Raw genomic sequence first — 23,469 nt, forward strand, 5'->3', positions numbered from 1 at the left:
AAGCAAAAGAGTCTGGGGTCTCCCAATACTCACCGGCTCTCCAGCCTGGCCAGTGGGCCCTGGAGGTCCCTGCAGGCCCTGTGGAAAGTGTCATCATTATTTGGAGTGAGGAAGTACAGCCCCTGGGGTACAACCTCCCCTCACGGGGAGCCCCTCTTAGAGTCAATCGGACGTCTCCATAGTCCTGCAGACGGAACTCACATACTCCAGGCCTCAACTTACCATCCCACATCCTAACCCTAAAGCTAGCTGTCAGTTCCAATGCTGTCTTGTAAGGCCCCTGGGGCCTCCTGCTCCTCCAACCCAACCCCTAGCCAGTCCCCAGATACCATTCAGATTCAGCCTGCTCCTGTTTAATTTTTTTTTTTTTTTTCCAATGCTAGGAATAGACGCCAGGGCTTCATATATGGTAGGCAAATACTCCACCACAGAGCCAAGGTCCCAGCTCATCACTGGGCGATTTTAGGCAGGTGCTCTACCACTCAGCCACAACCCCAGCCTCTCACTGAAGGATTCTATGCTGGGACTTTACCATTGAGCCATTTTCCCAGCATGCTGAGGGATTCTAGACAAGAGCTCTCCTGCTGAGCCATCACCTAAGCCCTTGGTCCTTAGACTTCTGAACCTCCAAACTAGCCTCATTCCTAAACCTTCCTCCAACTTACCTTTTCACCATCCTCTCCTGGGGGACCAGGTTGCCCTACATGTCCAAAGTCACCCTAGAGCAGAGAAGTGGGGACATTTGATGGATTAGCATGTGCAGGAACCACTCTCTTCAGAAAGGAAGCTCAGTGTGGGGACATGAGTGCTCAGACACAGTGTGTGAAACTCTCATGTTAATGCCGCGTGGGATGCTGGCACGGGGCATGGCTATGGAAAGGCACCTCACACACTCACCTTCTGGCCCTTCTCACCAGGCAGCCCTGGAAGGCCATCAAAGCCCCGGTCACCCTGTGGAAGACACAAGCTGCCTTGAGCCCTTGACCTTCACACTCTCCACCCCCATCCAGGCCTGGCCCCATCACCCACCTTAGGTCCTGTGTCTCCCGGGAGACCCCGAGCCCCATCCGCTCCAGGTCGGCCCTATGAAGAAAGTGAGGCCAAAGTCTAGGACAAATTTGTCAGGGCCTTCCCCCTGCATGTCAATGTCATCCATTATGACTAGTGACTGACTCCTTTCCCAGGGCCTACTTTCTTTTTTTTGTTTTGTTTTGTTTTGACTTTTGTTTTTGTTGAGGCAGGCTCTTACTGTGTAGCCCTGGATGGCCTGGTACTCACTATGCTGGAATTAAAGTCATGTGCTTATTTAGAGAGAGAGAGAGCTCGAGCCATGACTCACATGTGGAGGTCAGAGGACAGCTTGCAGAAATCAGTTCTCTGCTCCCATCGGGTGAGTCCCGGGATTGAACTCTGGTCACCAGACCTGGCAGTAAGTACTTTACCTTATGCAGAAGTTAAAAGATGACCTTAAACTCCTGATTCTCCTGCCTCATCTCTCCAGTTCTGGGGTTACAGGCACGCACAGCTTCAGGATTATTTTAATATGCTATGCTGCTCAGGCTGCACCTCATCTGCTCCTGCCTACATTTCAGATCCCAGGCCAAGCATTCCCCTGTTCTCAGGTCCCAATGAAGCTATGACCTGCCCGATTCCTTCATGCTACACTCAGTAGAGCGTCCACTGCCCGCCTCCAATGCTCAGGTCTCTCGGCTAACAGGAGGCCCAGAGGGAACAAAGCCAGGGTGTGTTAGGTGCTGGTGGTGAGCAGCATAACTCAAGAACCCAGAAGTCACTCACTGTTTTGCCTTCCCGGCCAGGAGGCCCAGGGGGGCCCTGTGATCCTCGGGGACCCTGTGGTAGGGAACAAGAAGGAAGAATGAAAAGGAAAGGCTTATGCTTTTTTATTTAAGACAAGGTCTCATACCACGTGACTCTGGCTGGCCTAGAACTCACTATATAGACCAGGCTGGCCTTGAATTCACAGAGATCTGGCCTACTGAGTGCTGGGATTAAAGGTATATACCACCACACCCAGCTTGTTGTATTTACTTTTGAATCAAGGTCTCCTGTAGCCCAGCCTGGCCTCCAGCTGTATAAGTAACTGAGGATGACCTTGACCATCTGATCCTCCAGCCTCTACACCCCCCCCAAATGCTGGGGTGACAGATGTGCACCTCCACACCTGGTTTATGTGGCTGTAAGCCAGGGTTTCATGCATGCTAGGCAAGTGCTCTCCCAGCTGAGCCCCAGGCCCTAGTCCAGGACCAATTTAAATCACTCCCTAGGAGGAGCAGAAATTTCAAAGGTATAATTCTATTCCTTTTGTTATTTTCTCCAACTGGCATTTTATCCTGCATCCTTAGGAGGAAACTTCCCCATCTAATCCATCCCCCATACCCTCCAAACTCACCTGTGGTCCTACATCTCCTGATTCACCTTTCAGACCTGGATATCCAGGAAGGCCCTTGGAGGACAAGAGATGGGGGAACATGGCTTGAACAATGTGGCCATCTGGCATGGATGTATCCCTCTGCGCAATACAGACCCCTTACTCACCACAGGGCCTGGGCGCCCAGTGAGCCCCACTGGACCAGGGGGCCCTTTCATGGAGAGCTGGAAAGACAGAGAGAAGCAAGTTTCCCACGAGACCACAGAAACACTGCTCTAGCTAGGGTGTGCCTCCCATTCACAGGTTACAATCTGTCCCCCAGTTCATATGCTGATAACACTTTGAGGTGGGCCTCTTGGAAGACTGGGATTAGACAAAATCAGAAGGGTGGGATGCCCACAATGGCAATCAGCACCTTTATGAGAGTAATGTCTCATCCTATTTACTGTCTTGTGTTGGTCTGCCCTCCACCGGTTACAATGCACCCAACTAGGAGGCAGCATTCTGCTCTGGGACTTCCCCGTCTCCCGAATCATTAGCTCTGAATCTTCTGTTCCTTATAAACTACCCGGGCTCAGGACTTGACTGTAACAGCAGAAACTCAAGGCAAGCATCTTCAGGCGAGAGCTCCTCTGTATCCCCACCAGGCCTGAGTGAATCTTCACTCCTGCCAGCCCTCACATAAACACACTCCCTGGCCCACTCACCTGAGCCTGCTGTAGTATTGCCTGCGCCTGGGCCTGCTGGAAAGAGGCTGGGGGTCCTTTCGATGAGCTGCTTGCAAAATGGAACTGAGGAGCAACTCGTGATGATGAGTAGAGGTCCACAGAAAGGCAGCCCTGGAGTCAGAACTCCACTCCCCCAAGGGCGGGGGCCCCTCCCCTCCTTACCGGCATCATAATCACAGTGCCAGGCAGACCCCGGACTCCGTCAACACCTGGGATTCCTGGGAGGCCAGCAGGACCCTGAGAGAGGGAGTGAGATGAGGGATGAGTGGAACAGAGGTGGGGATGGGAAAGAAGAGAGGAGGGAGGGAGGGTTCCAAAGAAGACAGGGGGGAACAGGGAGAGGGAGAGTCTGAGGGGGAGGAGGAGAGGGCCAGAGAGGTGGAGATAGAGACACTAAAGTCGAGAATCAAGAAGGAAAGATAGACGGGAAACTGCAGAAATGGTGAACAAGAGAGACAGCTGTAGGAGAAAGAGAGAGATGTAGACTCAGGGGCTGGAGAGATGGCTCAGCAGTTAAGAGGCCTTGATGCATAATCATGAGGACTGGAGTTTGGATCCAGCACCCAAGTGACAAGCCAAGCATCCCACAAAGGAATGGGACCCAGCTTTCAGGTACCCAAAGCCCTTTCTGTATGTGCATACACATACACACATACATGCACACATACAGACATAAATAAATAAATAAAACAAATATTTTTTAAAGGAGAGAGCTCCAGCAAGTGAGGGTCTGCGCTGCCAAGCCTGATGGCACCCACATTCAAATCTCCACACTCAACCTGAAATCCCACCCCTGCAGAGGGACACACTCCACACCCCTGCAGAGGGGTGCGCTCAGTGGGGAGTCTCTTACTGGTAGACCTCGGTCACCAGGGAAGCCTGGAGGGCCTGGAGGGCCTGAAGGACCAGATATTCCCTGTGAAGAGAGAGAAAAAAGAAGTCACAGGAGATGCAGACTTTGAGCTCAGCTGGCCTCTGAGCCCCCTGTGACCTTACCTTCAGGCAGACCTCCCTACTCTACCTCTTAGCCAGCTCCCCGCCTCACACACACATCGTGATCTGTGACCTGTGTCACTCTCAACCTCACGCCCTAGACCTTTTTTTGACACGTCTTTTGAGTACTTAATACCCAATGACCTCCAGGTAACAGTATAATCTAAATCCTCTCTGTGCACACCTGTAATCCCAGCACTCAGGAGGCTGAGGCAGAAGAACCAAGAAATGGATTCCAGCCTGGGCTACATAGTGAGATGGAGACCAGCCTGGGCTACATAGTGAGATGGAGACCAGCCTGGGCTACATAGTGAGATGGATTCCAGCCTGGGCTACATAGTGAGATGGAGACCAGCCTGGCCTACATAGTGAGATGGAGACCAGCCTGGGCTACATAGTGAGATCCATACCAGCCTGGGCTACATAGTGAGATCCATACCAGCCTGGGCTACATAGTGAGATCCATACCAGCCTGGGCTACATAGTGAGATCCATACCAGCCTGGGCTTTATAAAGAAAAGGAAGAGAGAGGTACAAGTACATGAGCGTCTAGCAGCACAGCTGGTTTGCCTGTGGGCTCTGGAGGAAATGCGGTGGGAAGAAAAGGGGACGAGAACTCACCCGGGGTCCTGGAGCTCCTGCAGGTCCCTCAAACTGCTGTCCCTGGAAGGAAAGGAAGCGTGACCCCTGTTCTCCTGGGGCCCCTCACCCCCCACGGCCTCATCCTCTCACCCCATCTTCACCTCATCCTCACCTCATCCTCACCTCATCCTCATCCTCACCTCATCCTCACCCCATCCTCACCCCATCCTCACCTCATCCTCACCCCATCCTCACCTCATCCTCATCCTCACCCCATCCTCATCCTCATCCCCCTCATCCTCATCCTCACCTCTCATCCCACTCATCCTCCCCATCCTCATCCTCACCCCATCCTCATCCTCACCTCATCCTCATCCTCACCTCATCCTCATCCCTCATCCTCATCCTCATCCTCACCTCATCCTCACCTCATCCTCATCCTCACCCCATCCTCATCCTCACCTCATCCTCATCCTCACCTCATCCTCACCCCATCCTCACCTCATCCTCATCCTCACCTCATCCTCACCTCATCCTCATCCTCACCCCATCCTCATCCTCACCTCATCCTCATCCTCACCTCATCCTCACCCCATCCTCACCTCATCCTCATCCTCACCTCATCCTCACCTCATCCTCATCCTCACCCCATCCTCATCCTCACCCCATCCTCATCCTCACCTCATCCTCATCCTCATCCTCACCCCATCCTCATCCTCACCTCATCCTCATCCTCACCTCATCCTCACCCCATCCTCACCTCATCCTCATCCTCACCCCATCCTCACCTCATCCTCACCTCATCCTCATCCTCACCCCATCCTCATCCTCACCTCATCCTCATCCTCATCCTCACCCCATCCTCATCCTCACCTCATCCTCATCCTCATCCTCACCCCATCCTCATCCTCACCTCATCCTCATCCTCATCCTCACCCCATCCTCATCCTCACCTCATCCTCATCCTCATCCTCACCCCATCCTCATCCTCATCCTCATCCTCATCCTCACCCCATCCTCATCCTCATCCTCATCCCATCCTCACCTCATCCTCATCCTCATCCTCACCCCATCCTCATCCTCACCTCATCCTCATCCTCATCCTCATCCTCACCCCATCCTCATCCTCACCTCATCCTCATCCTCATCCTCATCCTCACCCCATCCTCATCCTCACCTCATCCTCATCCTCATCCTCATCCTCACCCCATCCTCATCCTCATCCCATCCTCATCCTCACCCCATCCTCATCCTCACCTCATCCTCATCCTCATCCTCATCCTCACCCCATCCTCATCCTCACCTATCCTCATCCTCATCCTCATCCTCACCCCATCCTCATCCTCACCTCATCCTCACCTCATCCTCACCCCATCCTCACCTCATCCTCATCCTCACCTCATCCTCATCCTCATCCTCACCCCATCCTCATCCTCATCCTCATCCTCACCTCATCCTCACCCCATCCTCATCCTCACCCCATCCTCATCCTCATCCTCATCCTCACCTCATCCTCATCCTCACCTCATCCTCATCCTCATCCTCACCCCATCCTCATCCTCATCCTCACCCCATCCTCATCCTCATCCTCACCCCATCCTCACCCCATCCTCATCCTCATCCTCACCCCATCCTCACCTCATCCTCATCCTCATCCTCACCTCATCCTCATCCTCACCTCATCCTCATCCTCACCCCATCCTCATCCTCACCTCATCCTCACCTCATCCTCATCCTCATCCTCACCCCATCTTCACCTCATCCTCACCTCATCCTCACCCCATCCTCACCCCATCCTCATCCTCACCTCATCCTCACCCCATCCTCATCCTCACCCCATCCTCATCCTCATCCTCATCCTCACCCCATCCCTCACCCCATCCTCATCCTCACCCCATCCTCACCTCATCCTCACCTCATCCTCACCTCATCCTCACCCCATCCTCACCTCATCCTCACCCCATCCTCACCTCATCCTCACCCCATCCTCACCTCATCCTCACCCCATCCTCACCTCATCCTCATCCTCACCTCATCCTCATCCTCACCCCATCCTCACCTCATCCTCACCCCATCCTCACCTCATCCTCACCTCATCCTCACCCCATCCTCACCCCATCCTCATCCTCATCCTCACCTCATCCTCACCTCATCCTCACCTCATCCTCACCTCATCCTCACCCCATCCTCATCCTCACCTCATCCTCACCTCATCCTCATCCTCACCTCATCCTCATCCTCATCCTCACCCCATCCTCACCTCATCCTCACCTCATCCTCACCCCATCCTCACCCCATCCTCATCCTCATCCTCACCTCATCCTCACCTCATCCTCACCTCATCCTCACCCCATCCCCTCATCCTCACCTCATCCTCACCTCATCCTCATCCTCACCTCATCCTCACCTCATCCTCACCCCATCCTCACCTCATCCTCACCTCATCCTCACCCCATCCTCACCTCATCCTCACCTCATCCTCACCCCATCCTCACCTCATCCTCATCCTCATCCTCACCTCATCCTCATCCTCACCTCATCCTCATCCTCACCTCATCCTCATCCTCACCTCATCCTCACCCCATCCTCACCCCATCCTCATCCTCATCCTCACCCCATCCTCATCCTCACCCCATCCTCACCTCATCCTCATCCTCATCCTCACCCCATCCTCACCCCATCCTCATCCTCACCCCATCCTCACCCCATCCTCATCCTCACCTCATCCTCATCCTCACCCCATCCTCATCCTCATCCTCATCCTCACCCCATCCTCACCCCATCCTCATCCTCACCCCATCCTCATCCTCACCTCATCCTCATCCTCACCCCATCCTCATCCTCATCCTCATCCTCATCCTCACCCCATCCTCACCCCATCCTCATCCTCACCCCATCCTCACCCCATCCTCATCCTCACCCCATCCTCATCCTCACCTCATCCTCATCCTCACCCCATCCTCATCCTCATCCTCATCCTCATCCTCATCCTCATCCTCACCCCATCCTCACCCCATCCTCATCCTCACCCCATCCTCACCCCATCCTCATCCTCACCTCATCCTCATCCTCACCCCATCCTCATCCTCACCCCATCCTCATCCTCACCTCATCCTCACCCCATCCTCACCCCATCCTCACCTCATCCTCACCTCATCCTCACCCCATCCTCACCCCATCCTCATCCTCACCTCATCCTCACCCCATCCTCACCTCATCCTCACCCCATCCTCACCCCATCCTTACCTCATCCTCACCCCATCCTCACCCCATCCTCACCTCATCCTCACCTCATCCTCACCTCATCCTCACCCCATCCTCACCTCATCCTCACCTCATCCTCACCTCATCCTCATCCTCACCTCATCCTCACCCCATCCTCACCCCATCCTCACCTCATCCTCACCCCATCCTCACCTCATCCTCATCCTCACCCCATCCTCATCCTCACCTCATCCTCATCCTCACCTCATCCTCACCCCATCCTCATCCTCACCCCATCCTCATCCTCACCTCATCCTCATCCTCACCTCATCCTCATCCTCATCCTCATCCTCATCCTCACCTCATCCTCACCTCATCCTCATCCTCACCCCATCCTCATCCTCACCTTCATCCTCATCCTCACCTCATCCTCACCCCATCCTCACCTCATCCTCATCCTCACCCCATCCTCATCCTCACCCCATCCTCATCCTCACCTCATCCTCACCCCATCCTCACCCCATCCTCACCTCATCCTCACCTCATCCTCACCCCATCCTCACCCCATCCTCATCCTCACCTCATCCTCACCCCATCCTCACCTCATCCTCACCCCATCCTCACCCCATCCTCACCTCATCCTCACCCCATCCTCACCCCATCCTCACCTCATCCTCACCTCATCCTCACCTCATCCTCACCCCATCCTCACCTCATCCTCACCTCATCCTCACCTCACCTCATCCTCACCCCATCCTCACCCCATCCTCTCACCTGCTCTATTATCGCAGGCTCTCCCTTTGCTCCCTTTTCTCCAGCACCCTGGGGACAGTGGGCAGAGAGGACACGTGAGGGCAGGGACAGAGACGCTATTTGTGAAAGCACATGCCCTGCAAGTCTGGTGACCTGAATTCAAGCCTTGGACTCCATCGTGGAAGGAGACGACTGACTTCTGAAAGTCGTCCAAGGTGAAGGGCATGAACTCCAGAGGTCCTTGTCACAGCCCTGCCTCTTACCCAGTCATGCTGGGACCTTACTCACCCCTGTGACCCTCCACAGGTAACTCAGGAAGTCAGTGAGTGTGTGACATCCATGTGGCAAATGAGTTACAACACTTAACACATGTGATGATTTACCCTCATTGGGTTTAACAGGGTTTCTCTGGCTGTCCTGGATCTCACGCTGTAGCCCAGGCTGGCCTAGAACTCAGAGATCTGCCTGCCTCTGCCTCCCAAGTGCTGGGATTAAAGGCGTGCACCATCAAAGGTGACTGGATTGAAATTGCCTCGGAGAGGCCAGGTGTGGTGGCAAACGCTATAATCCTAGCCAGCACTCGTTGCTGGAAGTGGATATGATGGTTAACATTGTCACCTCAACAAACTCTAGAGTCGCCTAAGACATGGCCTGGGCATGCCTGTGGCAGAGGTGGGTAACTTTCTGGAAGTTCGAGGCCAGCTGGGTCTACATAGCACACTCCAGGATAACCAGGGCTACATAATAAGACCCTTCTCAAAACAAAAAACAAACAAAACAACAACAACAACTTGAAACCACCTAGGAGGTTGGTGAGATACAACTGTGGGTGTGTCAGGATGTTTCCAGAGAGAATTTACTGAGGGAAGCATCCAAAGGGGGGACAGACAGAACTAAAGGGGAGGAAGCCAGCAGAGACTCAGTCAGCCCTCCCTACTCACTGCCTCCCCTTCTCCAGGACCTGAAACCTCTCCACCACATCCTCACATCTCCATGATGCTCCGCTCAAATGCACGAGGCCAGGCAACTATGGACCGACCCCTCTGAAACGTGAGCAAGACAACCCTCTCCTCCCACAAGTTGTGTCTATGAAGGATTTCGTCCCAGCACCAAGAAGAGTAGCAGGGCAAGAAGTCAGCATGGGTCTCAACTCCAACTCCTCCTCCACCAGCACCTTGGAAAACCAGGCTGCCCCTCTACACGCTTCTACCTGAGGCTTTGACTAAGGACGCTGTCTCTCTGCTCAGGAGTCAGTCCCAAGCCTTTCTCCCCAGCCTAGATGGGCTCCCCTGAATTCTAGAATCTTCTAGCCATCCCTGGCTTGAAATCTTACTTGAATGTCAAAGACGTTACAAATTCAAAGCCCCAGGAGATACGCTTTCTACTTTGTCCCGCAGCTCAGCTGATGATGGTCCTGGCACACGTCTGCCTTTCTCCACGGCTGCACTACTTTCCTTGCTGGGACAAAACACCTGACAAGAAGCAACTTACTGGTGGGAGGGTTTGTTCCCACTTACACCCTGAGGGGTGATGTTGATCACAGCAGGGAAGGCACCCCGAACAGCTGCTGGTCACGCTGCAGCCACAGTCACAAAGCAGGGCAAGAGGGTGAGTACTGGTGATCATTTCACTTTCTCCTTTTAGTCCAGGAGAAGCCAGCCCATGAGCTGGCACCACCCACCTTTAGGGTGGGTCTTCCCTCATTTAACCTAATCTAGATAATGCCTCACAGGCATGCCCAGAGCCTTGTGTTTTAGGTGATTCTAGAGCTTGCTGTGGTGACACCGTTAACCATCGCAAGCTCCTGGCAGCAGCAAGAGCAAAGTATTCTCTCTCCCATAGCTTGCTAACACTGCAAGCTTCCCCACCGACTCTCTGGCTCCCCCTACTGTCCATTCAGCAGGCAGGGCACTCTGAGAGCCAGAAGCAGGGTTCCACTGGAAGTCAAGTGGCTTCTCACCCTGTTTACACTACAGGCAAGTTACATCAGCAGTCTCTGTCAAACTGTTAAGTGCTTGGTAAACATTTTCAACTGCAACTGCATTTAGGGTCACACAAAGATAGTTGACACAAGACAAGAGAAAGCATGTATCTACGTCCATCTCCTGATCCAGCCCCTCCAGACTCACAGGAAAGATCTGGAACTCAGTCTGTAAAGATTGCTCTGCTGCTCGGAACTTGGGGCCCATGGTGGGACCACCTCCTTCTTCGTCCTCCTCAGTAGCCTTAATCTCCGGAGTCCTCAGCTCAGTTTCAGTACCAGAGTCATATCCCTGCTGAGGACATTGAGAATGTCAAGTTTGCTCTCGACCTTAACGTTTGCCATCACCTTTACCACCTCGCCCCCTGGCCCAGCACCAGCCACTCCCACCAACCTGCAAGACAGTGGCATTTCGTCCAATAGTAACAGTGGTGGTGACGGTCAAGGGTGTAGGCGTCGGAGACTCGTGGGGAACTGGCTTCTCTGTCTCAAGGGTGTGGAGGGAGGTCTACAGCAGGCATGGAAAGATATGAGGCAAGGCCGATAAGGAAGACACAGAAGAGCCAGGTCTCTCCCTTAGAGGAGCCCCCAGTTCAGGCATGGGTAGACGGAGGTGGCTTCCCACTGAGTGCAGAGGCTGGTGGGGGAAAGACAAGTGCCCTCCAAGGCGGCCAGAGGGGGGACCTTCCAGATGCAGGAGGAGCAGAGCAGGGCCAAGTCTCCCAGGCCTGGAAGCAGAACTGGATTGGCTCCAGAGCCCAGTGATTACAGTCAAGAGCCAGCACTCAGGGTCAGACTCCCGGAAGCCCAGCCCCACATGTCCTCTCCCATGACAGCTCAGCGGTCAGCCAGCCAGGCTGCAGCTCCTCCAGCCTGGACAGCTGCAGAAGAACTGGGTCACGGCAGAGAAAGAGAGCCACAAGGGTATAGGTCAGAACCAGGCGCTGACGAGAGCATGTTTCTCTTGGAATTCGTATGGGATAGAAAGATCTGGAACCGAGATGTAGTTACAACCAGTGACCCCCTCCAACCAAGGACTTCAAGCTGTAACCCAGCCAATGACTTAGGACCCCTTCCCAGTAACCCGCCTGTCAACAACCTACAAAATTAACCCAAGTCATTAGCATCAATGACTGCTAAGTGAGTCCCACCAAAGGTTTCAAACAGGTACCCTTCCATCCAAGGATGTCACTGTGACCCCAACCATTGGAGTCATCCAACAAAAATCACTATTTAGTGACCCCCAAAATAATGAGCCTTCTCTGGGACCCCCAACCAATTATTACACTAACAATGACCATCATGTTTTCTAACAATCTCCCTAAAAATAACCCTTAACCTTTATTTAACCTTAAACTAGTGCATAGATTTGTTCTAATGTCAACTTAACCTAACCTAGGATCACCCTGGAACGGAGTCTGTGAGTTATTGTCTAGATCAGATGGGCCAGTGGGATGTCATTGGGAGATTTTTTTTTTTTTTTTTATTGTTAATTGATCTGGAAAGACCTAGCCCATCATGGTTCTATACAGGGGTTCTGAACAGTGTAAGAAAAGCAAAGGCTAGCTGAGCACAGGCAAGCAAGAGTTTATGGGTTTATTCCCTCTGCTCTTGACTGTGGATGTGACATTTTAAGTTGCTGCCCTGACTTCCCCAAAATAACCGCCTGTAACCTGGAATTGCAAGCCCCCTTTCTCCTCTAAAGTTGCTTTTGGTCAGGATAGGTGGGGCTTTTGTTATTGTTTTTGTTTTCAAATGTGTGTGTGTGTGTGGTGTGGGTGTGTGGGTGTGCGTGTGTGTGTGTGTGGTGTGTGTATGTGTGTGTGAGTGTGTGTGTGGTGCGTGTGTGTGTGTGTGTGTGTGGTGTGTGTGTGTATGTGTGTGTATGTGTGGTGTGTGTGTGGTGTGTGTGTGTGTGGTGTGTGGTGTGTGTGGTGTGTGTGTGTGTGTGTGTGTGTGTGTGTGTGTGTGTGGTGTGTGTGTGGTGTGTGTGTGTGTGGTGTGTGGTGTGTGTGTGTGTGTGTGTGTGTGTGTGTGTGTGGTGTGTGTGTGTGGTGTGTGTGTGTATGTGTGGTGTGTGTGTGGTGTGTGTGTGTGTGGTGTGTGGTGTGTGTGTGGTGTGTGTGTGTGTGTGGTGTGTGTGTGGTGTGTGGTGTGTGTGTGTGTGTGTGTGGTGTGTGTGTGTGTGTGTGTGTGTGTGTGTGTGTGTGTGGTGTGTGCTTTCTCAAGCACCACATGAGTACAGATCACTGAAGGGCATCAGATCCCTTGGAACTGGAGTTACAAGCTGTTGTGAGCCTGTAAATGGGTGCTGGGTCCCTTTGCAAGAGCCGCAAGTGCTCCTAACCTCTGCACCTTCTCTCCAGCCCCTGCTCAGGATATTTTAGCGCAGCAATAGAAATAAAACAGGGCCGCTAGTACAGGGCTCTGTCCTCCAGAGCCGCCTTAACAGCTGTGACTGTGAAAGACCCTCAAGACCCAGCTGGCGGCCATTCTCCTACAGAAGGAGGTGGTGGAGAGGGCCGTTGGCTCTCATCAGAGACTCCAGCCACTCTCTCCCAGCTCTCTGTAATTCTGCCCCGGCTGCACAGGGTCTCCCGATCTCTGGAAAGGCAGGAGTACTGAGTGTGGGAGGCTAACTGAAGAGGACTCCATTTGGGCAGCTAAGGGGAAAATAAGCATCCACGCTTAGGGTGACTGTTTAAGGGTCACCCACACCCCGGTCTGTAACCCCTCACCTTAACTCTGTAAGCACACCCAATCAGCTCACAGGTTCCCCAAGCTAGATCTGAGTGGAACTGTATCTTTCTTGGTCATTGGTTCCCTGTCTGTTGCTCCTGTCTTCCCAGGGAAAGTTCACAAACAATAAAGAACACCAACACACCAACAGTGACCTTTATCAGTGGTCTCCCAGTGGAGACCTCCAACTAGAAACTCCCTACACATTATCGCGATGAACAGCTTCCTCAACCAGCAATACTAAATAGCACCCTCAGGAAGTGAGGGTGATCAGGACATGACATCTGTCATCCCATTGGTCTCCTCGGCTGACTGGGCTGATCTAGTTGGCTGGGCAGGTGTACCCTTCCTCCCTCCCTCCTCCAGTGTCCCTCCTGAAGCTGGGGTATGGGAGTATCTGTGCTCCCCTGTAGAACCTCAAGATGAGTTCCCAGACAGTGGCTTCAAAGGACAGCCCTCACCAATGACCCCCAGCAGCGAATCCCACATCCTGGTACAATAACCAATGCACCTGTAACCAGTTACCCCACCTGATGATCCCGTTAAGAATACATCGGTGGCGCAGGCTTTTAATCCCAGCTCTCAGGAGGCAGAGCCAGGCGGATCTCTGTGAGTTCAAGGCCACCCTGGTCTACAGAGCGAGATCCAGGATAGGCACCAAAACCACACAGAGAAACCCTGTCTCGAAAAACAAAACAAAACAAAAAATAAGAATACATCATAAACCTCCTAACCATTTGGTCCTCTCGTGTTCAGAGGTGTCTCCTTCAGCTCCTCTAGGCTAGAGGTTCTGTGGAATAGATATGAGAGCCCCCAACACAGCACCTGGCATCCCCTTTGGCTGAGAGAACCAGACCCTGAGGACCAACACAAAGATGAGACCAGAGATGGGTAGGAATAGACAGCGAAGAGGGAGATCCCAGGTTCTTACCTGGTTCTCGGGGACACCAGGGGCAGGGCTCAGCCTTGAGGTCTCCTTGTTCTTTTTCTTTCTTCCTTTCCCCTTTCGACCCCTCCCTTTTTTCTTTCCTTTACCCTTGCGACGAGGTGTGGTTGTTTCTGGTTCATTCTTGGGGGCCTGAGGAAAGAGCTCCAGTCAGGACTAGAGACTCTCCCCACTGGAAATGTCATCGCCTGAGTCACTGAGGGCCATGACATGGTCCATCGTTGTTATTCAGCCTGTGGTTCACTTAGCTGTGTGTGTGTGTGTGTGTGCGCGTGCGCGCGCGCGCGTGCGCGTGCATGCTCACACATGTGCACATCGTAGTGTGTACAATTGTTACACATGCATATGGAGGCCAAGGTCGGCCTCGGGTGTCATTCCTCAGGTACCATTCCTGACTAAATCATCTCCGTCCCCAGACTGACTTTTTGTTGTTGCTGACATTTGGAGATAGGATTCTGATACCTAGCAAAGGTTGCCCCCCAAATCATGGTCCTCTTGCATCAGCCTCCTGAGTACAGAGATGATGGGTGTGCTCACCACACCTGACTTGTTCTGTCACTTGAGGTTAAGGTCATCTTCTGGGATTAGGCCTGTGTTCGGGTCTAAAGTTGCTCAACTCCTTGTTTCTGGGTCACAGTCCACTCTTCCTTGATTCCTAAAGCCAGGGATGACTCACCTGCCACCTGGAGCCCCTCACTCACCCCTGTGGTTGTGGGATCTGGGGTTTCACAGCCAGGGAGGTAGTGCTCGCAGGCCTGGAAGGCAGCCTGAGGGTCTGGAATTAACAGCAGTTCCTGGATATCTCCCTGCACAGGGGAAAAGGAGCCACAGGATGATTCTGGCCCTTGTTCCCTGGCATATCTCTGCCCCTTCCTGCCATGGAGCCTCAGAACTTCCCCACCCAGAGCACCCTAATGAAGGGAAGGCCTGTGGCATCTCCACCTGTAACTCAGAGAAGCAAAACTCTCACCAGCCCCATGACACCACAGGACAAAACACACCCAGTGTGATGGTTAAGCTTGCCAACTTTTAAAATTACATGGATTTATTGAAAGTATGTGCATGCACGTGCACAGGTGTGCCAGGTCACTCCCATGTGGAGGTGAGATACAACCTTCAGGGCTCAGTTCTCTCCTTCCACCACACACATTTTGGGGTTGAACTCAGGCCAACAGGCTTAGCAGCAAGCATCTTTACTGACTGAGCCATCCCTCCGGCCCCTAGATAGTCAACTTGACAAGATCTAGAATTACCTACAACAAAAGCCCCTGGGCATGCCTGCGAGCGATTATCTACATTAGATTAATTGAGTTAGGGAGACCCATCTTAAAAGTGATTGGCACCGGGCTGGAGAGACGGCTCAGGGGTTAAGAGCGCTGACTCTTCTTCCAGAGGACCAGAGCTCAATTCCCAGCACCCACATGGCAGCTCACACCTGTCTGTAACTCCAGTTTCAGGGGACCCCGACACCCATGGCAAAAACACAAATACACATAAAAATAAAATATATTAAACATTTTTTAAAAAGTGATTGGCACCATGCCTTGGGCTAGGGTCCTGGACAAGACAAAAAGAAGAAAGTGAGCGAAGTGCGCATCCATCTCTCTGTTTCCTGACTTGAGGTGCAGCACGACCTGACACCTCACACTGCTTGTCTTGATGGACTGGGGCCTCGAACTCTGAGCCCACATAAACCTTCTGGGGAAGCCTTTGTCTTGTGTTTTGTCACAGCAATGAAAACAGTGACTGACAGCGCCAACATCCGCCCCTGGAGCTCCGAGTCCCCTCCCCCAGGCCACCTCTGTGTGCCAGGTTCTAGATACCGGGCAGCTCACTGGAGACATGAGGTTGCTGGGTCTCCTGGAAGGTTCACACTCAAAATCACACAGCATGATCGCCACACCATACCGATCAGAACCACCTGTCCCATTCTGCAAACATCCCCACCTGCTCACACATCAGGCTAACCTCCAGCACGCTGCATCGTGTGGTGGTCTCGTCACCTGTCATGAGCGCTCAGTCACCCATCACAAGTGTGCACTCCACAGAGACCAAGTCTGCGTGCACATGGTGGGTGACCTGACTTCCTGTCGATTTACTAATGTTCTGTTGTATGGTGCTCCCTTCCTTCAGCTCTGTGGGGCAAGGTGGAAGCTGGGCGCTTCTCCTCAATGTTCTCCTCTAGTTTAGGCTGTAGACAAAGCTCCCCAGCCTCTGCCTCAGTTTCCCCGGCCACTGAACTCCATACCTCAAAAGTCTCCTCCTTGCTGTCCTGGGTTCCTATCATGGTGAGTCCAGCTGTGCTGATAAACCGAGGTCCCTGACCAAACATGGGAGGCTGAGGTTCACAGTCAGCCACCAGGGTCACCTTGTCACCACTGACACTGACTGCCACCCGGTGCCACCTACAAGGGAAATAAGGCTCAGTGCAAGGATTTCCACAGGGTACCCTTTCCCCTTTCTATACTCACCTGCCATCCATGAGGTTGACCTGCTTGGGAAGGGGCCTGAAGGAGTCACCAAAGAGACCCAGAGCTGGCCCCAGTGCCAGCCCCAGCTGCTGGACACCCTTCTCATCATAAATAGACAGAAGGACAGACCGGTTGGCTGGCTGGCCCCGCACAGTGAGCAGCACAGAAAAGTTCTCAGGAAAATGCTCCTCTGTGTGGGCAGAGGGTAAGGGGCAGTTAGACAAGCAAGGTGACATCACCCTTCCAGGGTGACCCCCACCCCAGCCTTCTTGCCCTGACTCACCTGGAAAGAGCTGCCATGTAGGGACACTGAGCAGGCTGGACTTGCCCACCCTGAATGCTCGGTCACCCTGTGGAATCCTCTGGGGACAGAAGCCAGGCCCCTCAGTAACCCCAGCCTGGTCCCTGTAGACCCCTAAGGCTTCCAGTACATCCACAGGCTCCACTGTAGAGAGATGCCAGGGTGAAGAGGGGTAATGAGAACCAGCCCAGGAGCCAGACCTGACTGTACAGTCCCCAGTTCTGAGAGCTACTCAGAAGGCTGAGGCAGGAGGATCTCCACCTGGTCTATACAGTGAGTTCAAGGACAGAATGAGCAACTTAATGAGACTCTATCTGAAAGAAAAAAAAAGCCCCAAACTCCAAAAGGCTTGATCAGATTTTGGGGACCCCCTTCCTCCCCTGAGTGTTAACAGTCTAGAGAGAAGCAGACGGCCTGGGACCAGCAGCATTTCCCCTGCTACCCCACAGATGTTCCTGCTACATCAGTCTGTTGACTCTGGTTATTTTTTCCCCTAAGTTTTTGGTGAGAAAAAAGGCTGACCTAGTTCTAGGATGAATCAAAGGTTCCTGGCCAGAGCCCCAGAACCAAGCCTTCCCCTACTCCCTACACCCCCACACTGGCTCCTTGGGCAGCTTCCCGGCACAGAGTCCCCTTGCTAGGGAAAAACCACAAGAGGAAAAGGGGTGGGGTGCACTCTTCTTAGACCCCCATAGCCTCCTCCCGCTGACCCCCAGCCCCATGCCCTCCTCCCTCTGATCCCATCTAACCCTCCCTGACCTCTTCCATCTGACCCTCCCTGACCTCCTCCATCTGACCCTCCCTTACCTTTCCCATGTACCTCCATCTCACCTGGGACTAGCTTTATCACCTTCTGACCTCCTTCTGACATATATTTCTGATAACCTCCCCGACCTCCCCCGCTTCTCATCCCAGAAAAGAAATAAAGAATAGGTCTGGCCCAACAGGCCCCTAATCCAAAACATCCCTGCAGCCCCACCCAGACAGCTTGGACAGTGCTAACTGGATCCATATGGCTAGGCAGGACGGGTGAGGGCTTCCCCTGGGCCTAAAGCCCCTGGCCTGTCCCCTCCCCTAGCAAACTGCCCCACTAACCCCCTGACCCAGACTCTTGGCAGGAGCCAGGTTCTGCTGAATCTGCCATGACCTCACCCCAGGGTGGCTCAGCTGACTTCATCACTGAGAACTGGGTTTGGGGGGCCAGGCTTGAGGAGGGGACTTGGATGAAGACCCCTATCCCAGCTACCCACTTTGCCTCCCAAACTCTGTGGAGCCCTGTTCCAGGCCCTGCACGCTTACTCTGTCAAGTCTGCCTCCTCTCTGCCCCACTTTCCACGGTTCAGTTCTCAATCAGTCAATCAACAATCAATCTTGCTTTCTTGGTATTCTCTCTCTCTCTCTCTCTCTCTCTCTCTCTCTCTCTCTCTCTCTCTCTCTCCCCCCCCCCTTCCCATCATCTGTAATTATCTCTTCAGTGACTAGGCTGTCATTAAGAGGTATTTGGATTACAGCCCCCCTGGGGCTGAATTTGGGCTCTCAGGCCCTGCTAACCACAGGGGTCATTCCCCAGTGGACCATCCCGGCCGATCCCTCTAGACTGGGAGCCCTGGGGAAGATTTAGATCCACATCATCTGGCAGAGCAACTCTGCCCAGATCTGTTTGTTGCTTTTGTTTTCGAGATAAGGTCTACGGTGGGCCAGGCTGGCCTTGAACCCCTGACCCTTTGCTGCTCACCTCCAAAGTGCTAAGATTACAGATAAGCACTGCCATGCCCCATTTATACAGCTCGGGGATGGAACACAGGATTTGTGCATCCTCGGTGAATATTTTACCAACAGAGCTGCATCCTAACACAGATTCCAATTTCTATGCAGTAGGAAAAGGGAATCTCCTCTTGGTCACTGCTAACTTCCATTTCAAAAGTCCTTCCTGCCATATAACCCAAAAGACTCCAGCTCAATCTCGAGTCCTCGCTGCAATGACCTTTCAGCAGCTAACTGCCCTTTCTCTCTCATGGCTCCATGACAAGGAGACACACAAGAGCCATTGAGCCTGTGGGGCCAGCTGGAGGGGTCAGAAACCTCCCAGACTCTCCCCCACTACACACCCTCTCCCTGCCTCGGTCAAGGCCTCTAGGGAGATGCCCAGTGGAGCCTCAGATGTGGAGGGAGGTAGACAGGGAGCAGGCTGGGTCATGGATGGAATTCCCCAAAAATTCACGCATGAAATTTTGCAAGCATGGTACTTGCTACTGGTTGAGGTGTAGACAGTGAATTGGATGAAACGTTTTGAGGACTGACAGGATGGCTCAGTGAAGGCACTTGCTGCCAGGCCTGATGGCCTGAACTTGATCCTAGGAACCCACATGGTGGAAGAAGAGAGCTCATTCCTTCAGATTGTCTGACCTCCACGTGTCTACTGTGGCACGCACACATTCTCCCCCTCTCCCTCTCTCCCTCCTCTCCCTCTCTCTCTCTCTCTCTCCCTCTCACGAAATAAATAAATGTACAAAAGAAAAATCCTAAACCTGATGCCATTGTTCATCATGAGTAGTGGCCCTGGCAGCAGGGTCTCCACACCATCTACCCCACAGGCCAGACTTGCAACGGGAGACGGAGGGCCCTAACCCTGAGGAGATTTCTCCCACGCCATGCAAGGGAAAATATGAGCAAGTCACTGAGTGGGCGACTGGTTGTGGAAGATGACGGCATTTGCCTGTGGTCCATGGTGAAGCATGTGTGAGAACCTGAAAACAGGAGGGTGCTCTTCCGACCGGGTGGCAGATGGGGTTGCCTGGGTGTGGCCCGAGTTGCACATTCCTGGAGTCCCAGGGGTCTTGTATTCTGGGCTTGCATGACCCTGAGGTTGTGTGAGTGTGAGAATGGGGGAGGCCAACACGGGGTTCTCCACATGGGCAGCAACCTCTCCAGATTGAGCAGAAATTGGGAACGTGGGGTCTGTGTATGCCGGTGGCCTCTGAGGGACAGAACGCATCTTCCTTCACTTCTGGGAGGTGATCTAAATCCCAGAAGCCCTGGTCGTCCACCGCTTGGAGAGTCACCATGCCCTCTCACAATCACCACACGCAGAACCCTGAGAGGCGTGGCTGGGGCACCAAGCCAGATGCTCACAGCTGGGCATGCGTCAGCGGTGACTCACCCGTCCCTTAGCCCTGGGGACCCCCTTGGGGGCCCTGAGAAATTCTTCAGGAAAAATCACCCCGGGATCTTGCAGCTGGGGTGCGATGCAACTTCCACTTGGCCGCCCCCGCCCCCGCCGGCGCTCGGCGCTCAGCCCCACCCCGCGCCGCACCCCGCCTCGCCCCCCGCCGCCTCCCTCCCGAGGGCCCTGTCCATGGTGCTGATGCTGTGGCTCTAGGGAGAAGGGTGGGGGAGGGGAGGGGGGAGGGGGAAGGGGAGCCAATTTCGGGCAAGAAGAGAGGATGGTTTGAAGTCCTTGGGAGAAGTGCAAAAGGGAACTGTGTGGGTCAGAGAGATGGCTGGGGTGGGGTGCTTGCCACAAAGCCTAATAATGACCTCAGCTCGATACCGGGGACCCACATGGTGGAAGGAGAGACCTGACTCTCAAAAGCTGTCGTCTGACCTAGACACACAGTCTGTGGCACAAGTGTGCACAGATACATAGACAGATAGACAGACAGATAGATAGATAGATAGATAGATAGATAGATAGATGGATGGATGAACATAATTTAAAAAGAAAACTGTGAGTTCCTTATATGTCCACTCCATTCAGCACCAACCTCAGAAACAACTACTCATATTCCCACAGGAAGTAATATAAACCCCTAAATCCCAACTGCAGCCAACCAAAGACAAACAAACACATCTGTAATACACACAATTGCTTTAAAATCATCCCCACGGTTTGGGGGTGAAACTTTGTGGAGAGAGTTCTTTCTAGAAGCCCTGGATCCCATCGCCAGCTCTATGAACCTGGCACCCTAGCACTTGCAGGATAGAGGCAGGATTAGAAGTTCAAGGCTACAGCCTGGGCCACATATGAGTTTAAGGCCAGCGTGAGCTACATGAGACCCTATTTCCTGTAACAGACAAGGAGAGGGCGGATTTGAACTCTCACATCTGACCACACACACCCTCGCAGGGACTGCCCTGTCACCCACATTTACACAATCCCAGTCAACCCTCACACCCAAGTGCACACGGATACACAAACCTCTATAAAGTACAGTTTTTTAAAGGCAAACTCTCATATTGCCCGTGGTGGCCTCAACTTCACTATGTCGTGTCAGACTGGCTCTCAGTTCCTTATGTTGCTGCCTGCACGGTCCCAGTCCTGGGGTTGTGGGTATGCACCATCATGCTCGGTTTTATGTGTTGCCAAGGATTGAATCCTGAACTTGGTACATGCTAGAAAATGTACATGTCTACCACCTCAGCTACCTCCCACGCACCCCGTGCCTCTTTAGAAACGGTCTGCTTATGCAGCCAAAGTTGCCCTTAAATTCAGTACATAGCCCAGTCTAGTCTTGAACTAGCAATCCATCTGACTCGTCCTCTTGAGTACTAGAGCTGCATCACACCTGCAGCATTCATTTTTTATGCACCAGCTTGTAAACACAGCCACACGTTTCCTGGCAACATTCCCAGTGGTCACATACACACACATCAGCTAGAGCTAGACCCTAGGGTCTCCACATCACCATGGCACCCGTTACGAACGACCTCTCCCTTGCACACGTTTTGGGGTCTCCCTTGCACCCCCAAATGCTATTCCAACCCTTCGTCCCGCCTCACCAGCCAGCGTCCAGGACACGAGCTGCAGGGAGGCCAGGAGCAAGCAGAGGCTGGCCCGAGGCTGGTCCGGTCTCCGGCAGCTTCTCATCCCAGCGGACCCCGGTGCACCAAGGCCAAGGAGGATGAGGAGTAGGCTGCAGAGGAGCAGTCACTCTGGACAGCCTGAGGCTGTGAGGATCGGCAGGACACTGCCTGAGACCCCGCCCTGGCCGCGCCCTGTGCTCCAGCGCCCAGGCCGGGCGGGGCCCGGGCGGGAGGCGGGGGACCCACAGCAGCACGGAAAAAGTTTGCGAAGTGTGCGCCACACGCTGATTGGCTGGCTGAGATTGGGGGCCCTTCTTGCTAGACTCCACTACTTGGAAGATGGGCCACGCCCACCAGCCCTAGAATCCCAGGGTGGGGGCGGGGGAGTCCTAGCGTAAAGCTAAATCTTCGCCTTTGGCGGGCTCTCTGCCTAACTTCTCTCTAAGGCTGTTTCAGCCTGATCAAACGTTCAACTTCACAGCAAGCGAGATAGGTCAGCAGGGAGCAGCACTTGCCACCAAGACTGATGGCCTGAGAGTTCTGTCCCAGAACCCACATGATGGAAGGAGAGAACTGACTTCCAAAAGTCGTCCTCTGCCCTCCACACACGTGCTGTAGCACAGACTTCTAACAAGGACACACAAAATCAAAGCACCTAAACTGAAAACGTAGTGGTGCACGCCTCTAATCCCAGCACTCGGGAGACAGGGCAGGTGAGGTGAATCTCTGTGAGTTTGAGACCTAGCCTGGTCTACAGAGTAAGTTCCAGGACAGCCAGAGCTACACAGTGAGAAAAACAAAACATAACAAAAAAACAAAACAAAACAAAAAAAAAACGTAGATAGATAGATACATAAAATAGAAGCCTTCAGCCTGTCCTCAGATGTGGAATCGTAGATTTTCCTAACTCTTTCTGTCTCAAGGCCCACAAAAGGGAGGATTTCCAACATCACCCCAAAGCCTGGTTTTTGGAACCCCACTTCTTCCATAATCCTCACCCCAGATCCCCAAACTGTCCTAGCCATTCTCTAAACCTCCATTAGTCCACATGAACCTTGCAGTTTGGAATTCCATGCCTGGTATCATCCTTAAACTCTCACCATGGACTCCAAACACATTTCTAGCCTTCCATCCAACTTCCATGAACGTGTGTGTGTGTGTGTGTGTGTGTGTGTGTGTGTGTGTGTGTGTATGGGGGGACACACGCACATGTATACACCAGTGTCTGGAGGTCGACAGATGTTGGCTGTCTTCCGCTATCACTCTTTGATCTCACTTTTTGTGGTAAGGTCTCTCATCAAACCTGGAGCTCTCCAGTTTGGCTAGACTGGTTGGCCGCTGAACCCCGTGGACCCTCCTGTCTCACTGTCCACAGGGATTGCATTCCAGGCATGGGCTGGTGCACCCAGTTGTTGTTGTTGTTGTTGTTGTTGTTGTTTCGTTTTGTTTTTTGCCACCACTGCCCGGCACACTCAGCTTTTTATGTGGGTGCTGAAGATCTAACTTAGGTCCTTGGTTTCAGGTCCTCACGCTTGTACAGCAAACACTTGAGACTGAACCATCGCTCCAGGCCTCAAAC

General features: G+C 53.1%; 1 protein-coding gene across 1 annotated transcript in view; it reads right to left on the reverse strand.

Moving 5' to 3' along the window:
• Col5a3 (collagen type V alpha 3 chain) overlaps window positions 1-22,034 on the reverse strand; it is a 52,081-nt gene extending 30,047 nt beyond the window's left edge. The window contains 20 exon segments of the mRNA XM_036193266.1: window positions 34-78; window positions 666-719; window positions 898-951; window positions 1,030-1,083; window positions 1,798-1,851; window positions 2,411-2,464; window positions 2,557-2,613; window positions 3,097-3,180; window positions 3,280-3,354; window positions 3,971-4,033; window positions 4,732-4,773; window positions 8,671-8,718; window positions 10,779-10,922; window positions 11,025-11,138; window positions 14,301-14,447; window positions 15,017-15,121; window positions 16,564-16,720; window positions 16,787-16,976; window positions 17,070-17,231; window positions 21,867-22,034. Of these exon segments, the coding sequence (XP_036049159.1) occupies window positions 34-78; window positions 666-719; window positions 898-951; window positions 1,030-1,083; window positions 1,798-1,851; window positions 2,411-2,464; window positions 2,557-2,613; window positions 3,097-3,180; window positions 3,280-3,354; window positions 3,971-4,033; window positions 4,732-4,773; window positions 8,671-8,718; window positions 10,779-10,922; window positions 11,025-11,138; window positions 14,301-14,447; window positions 15,017-15,121; window positions 16,564-16,720; window positions 16,787-16,976; window positions 17,070-17,231; window positions 21,867-21,954 (1,791 nt within the window). The 5' untranslated portion in view covers window positions 21,955-22,034.
• Between the last annotated feature and the right edge of the window lie 1,435 nt (window positions 22,035-23,469).

The sequence above is a fragment of the Onychomys torridus genome, chromosome 7 (genome assembly GCF_903995425.1).
Source record: "Onychomys torridus chromosome 7, mOncTor1.1, whole genome shotgun sequence".
NCBI lineage: Eukaryota > Metazoa > Chordata > Mammalia > Rodentia > Cricetidae > Onychomys > Onychomys torridus.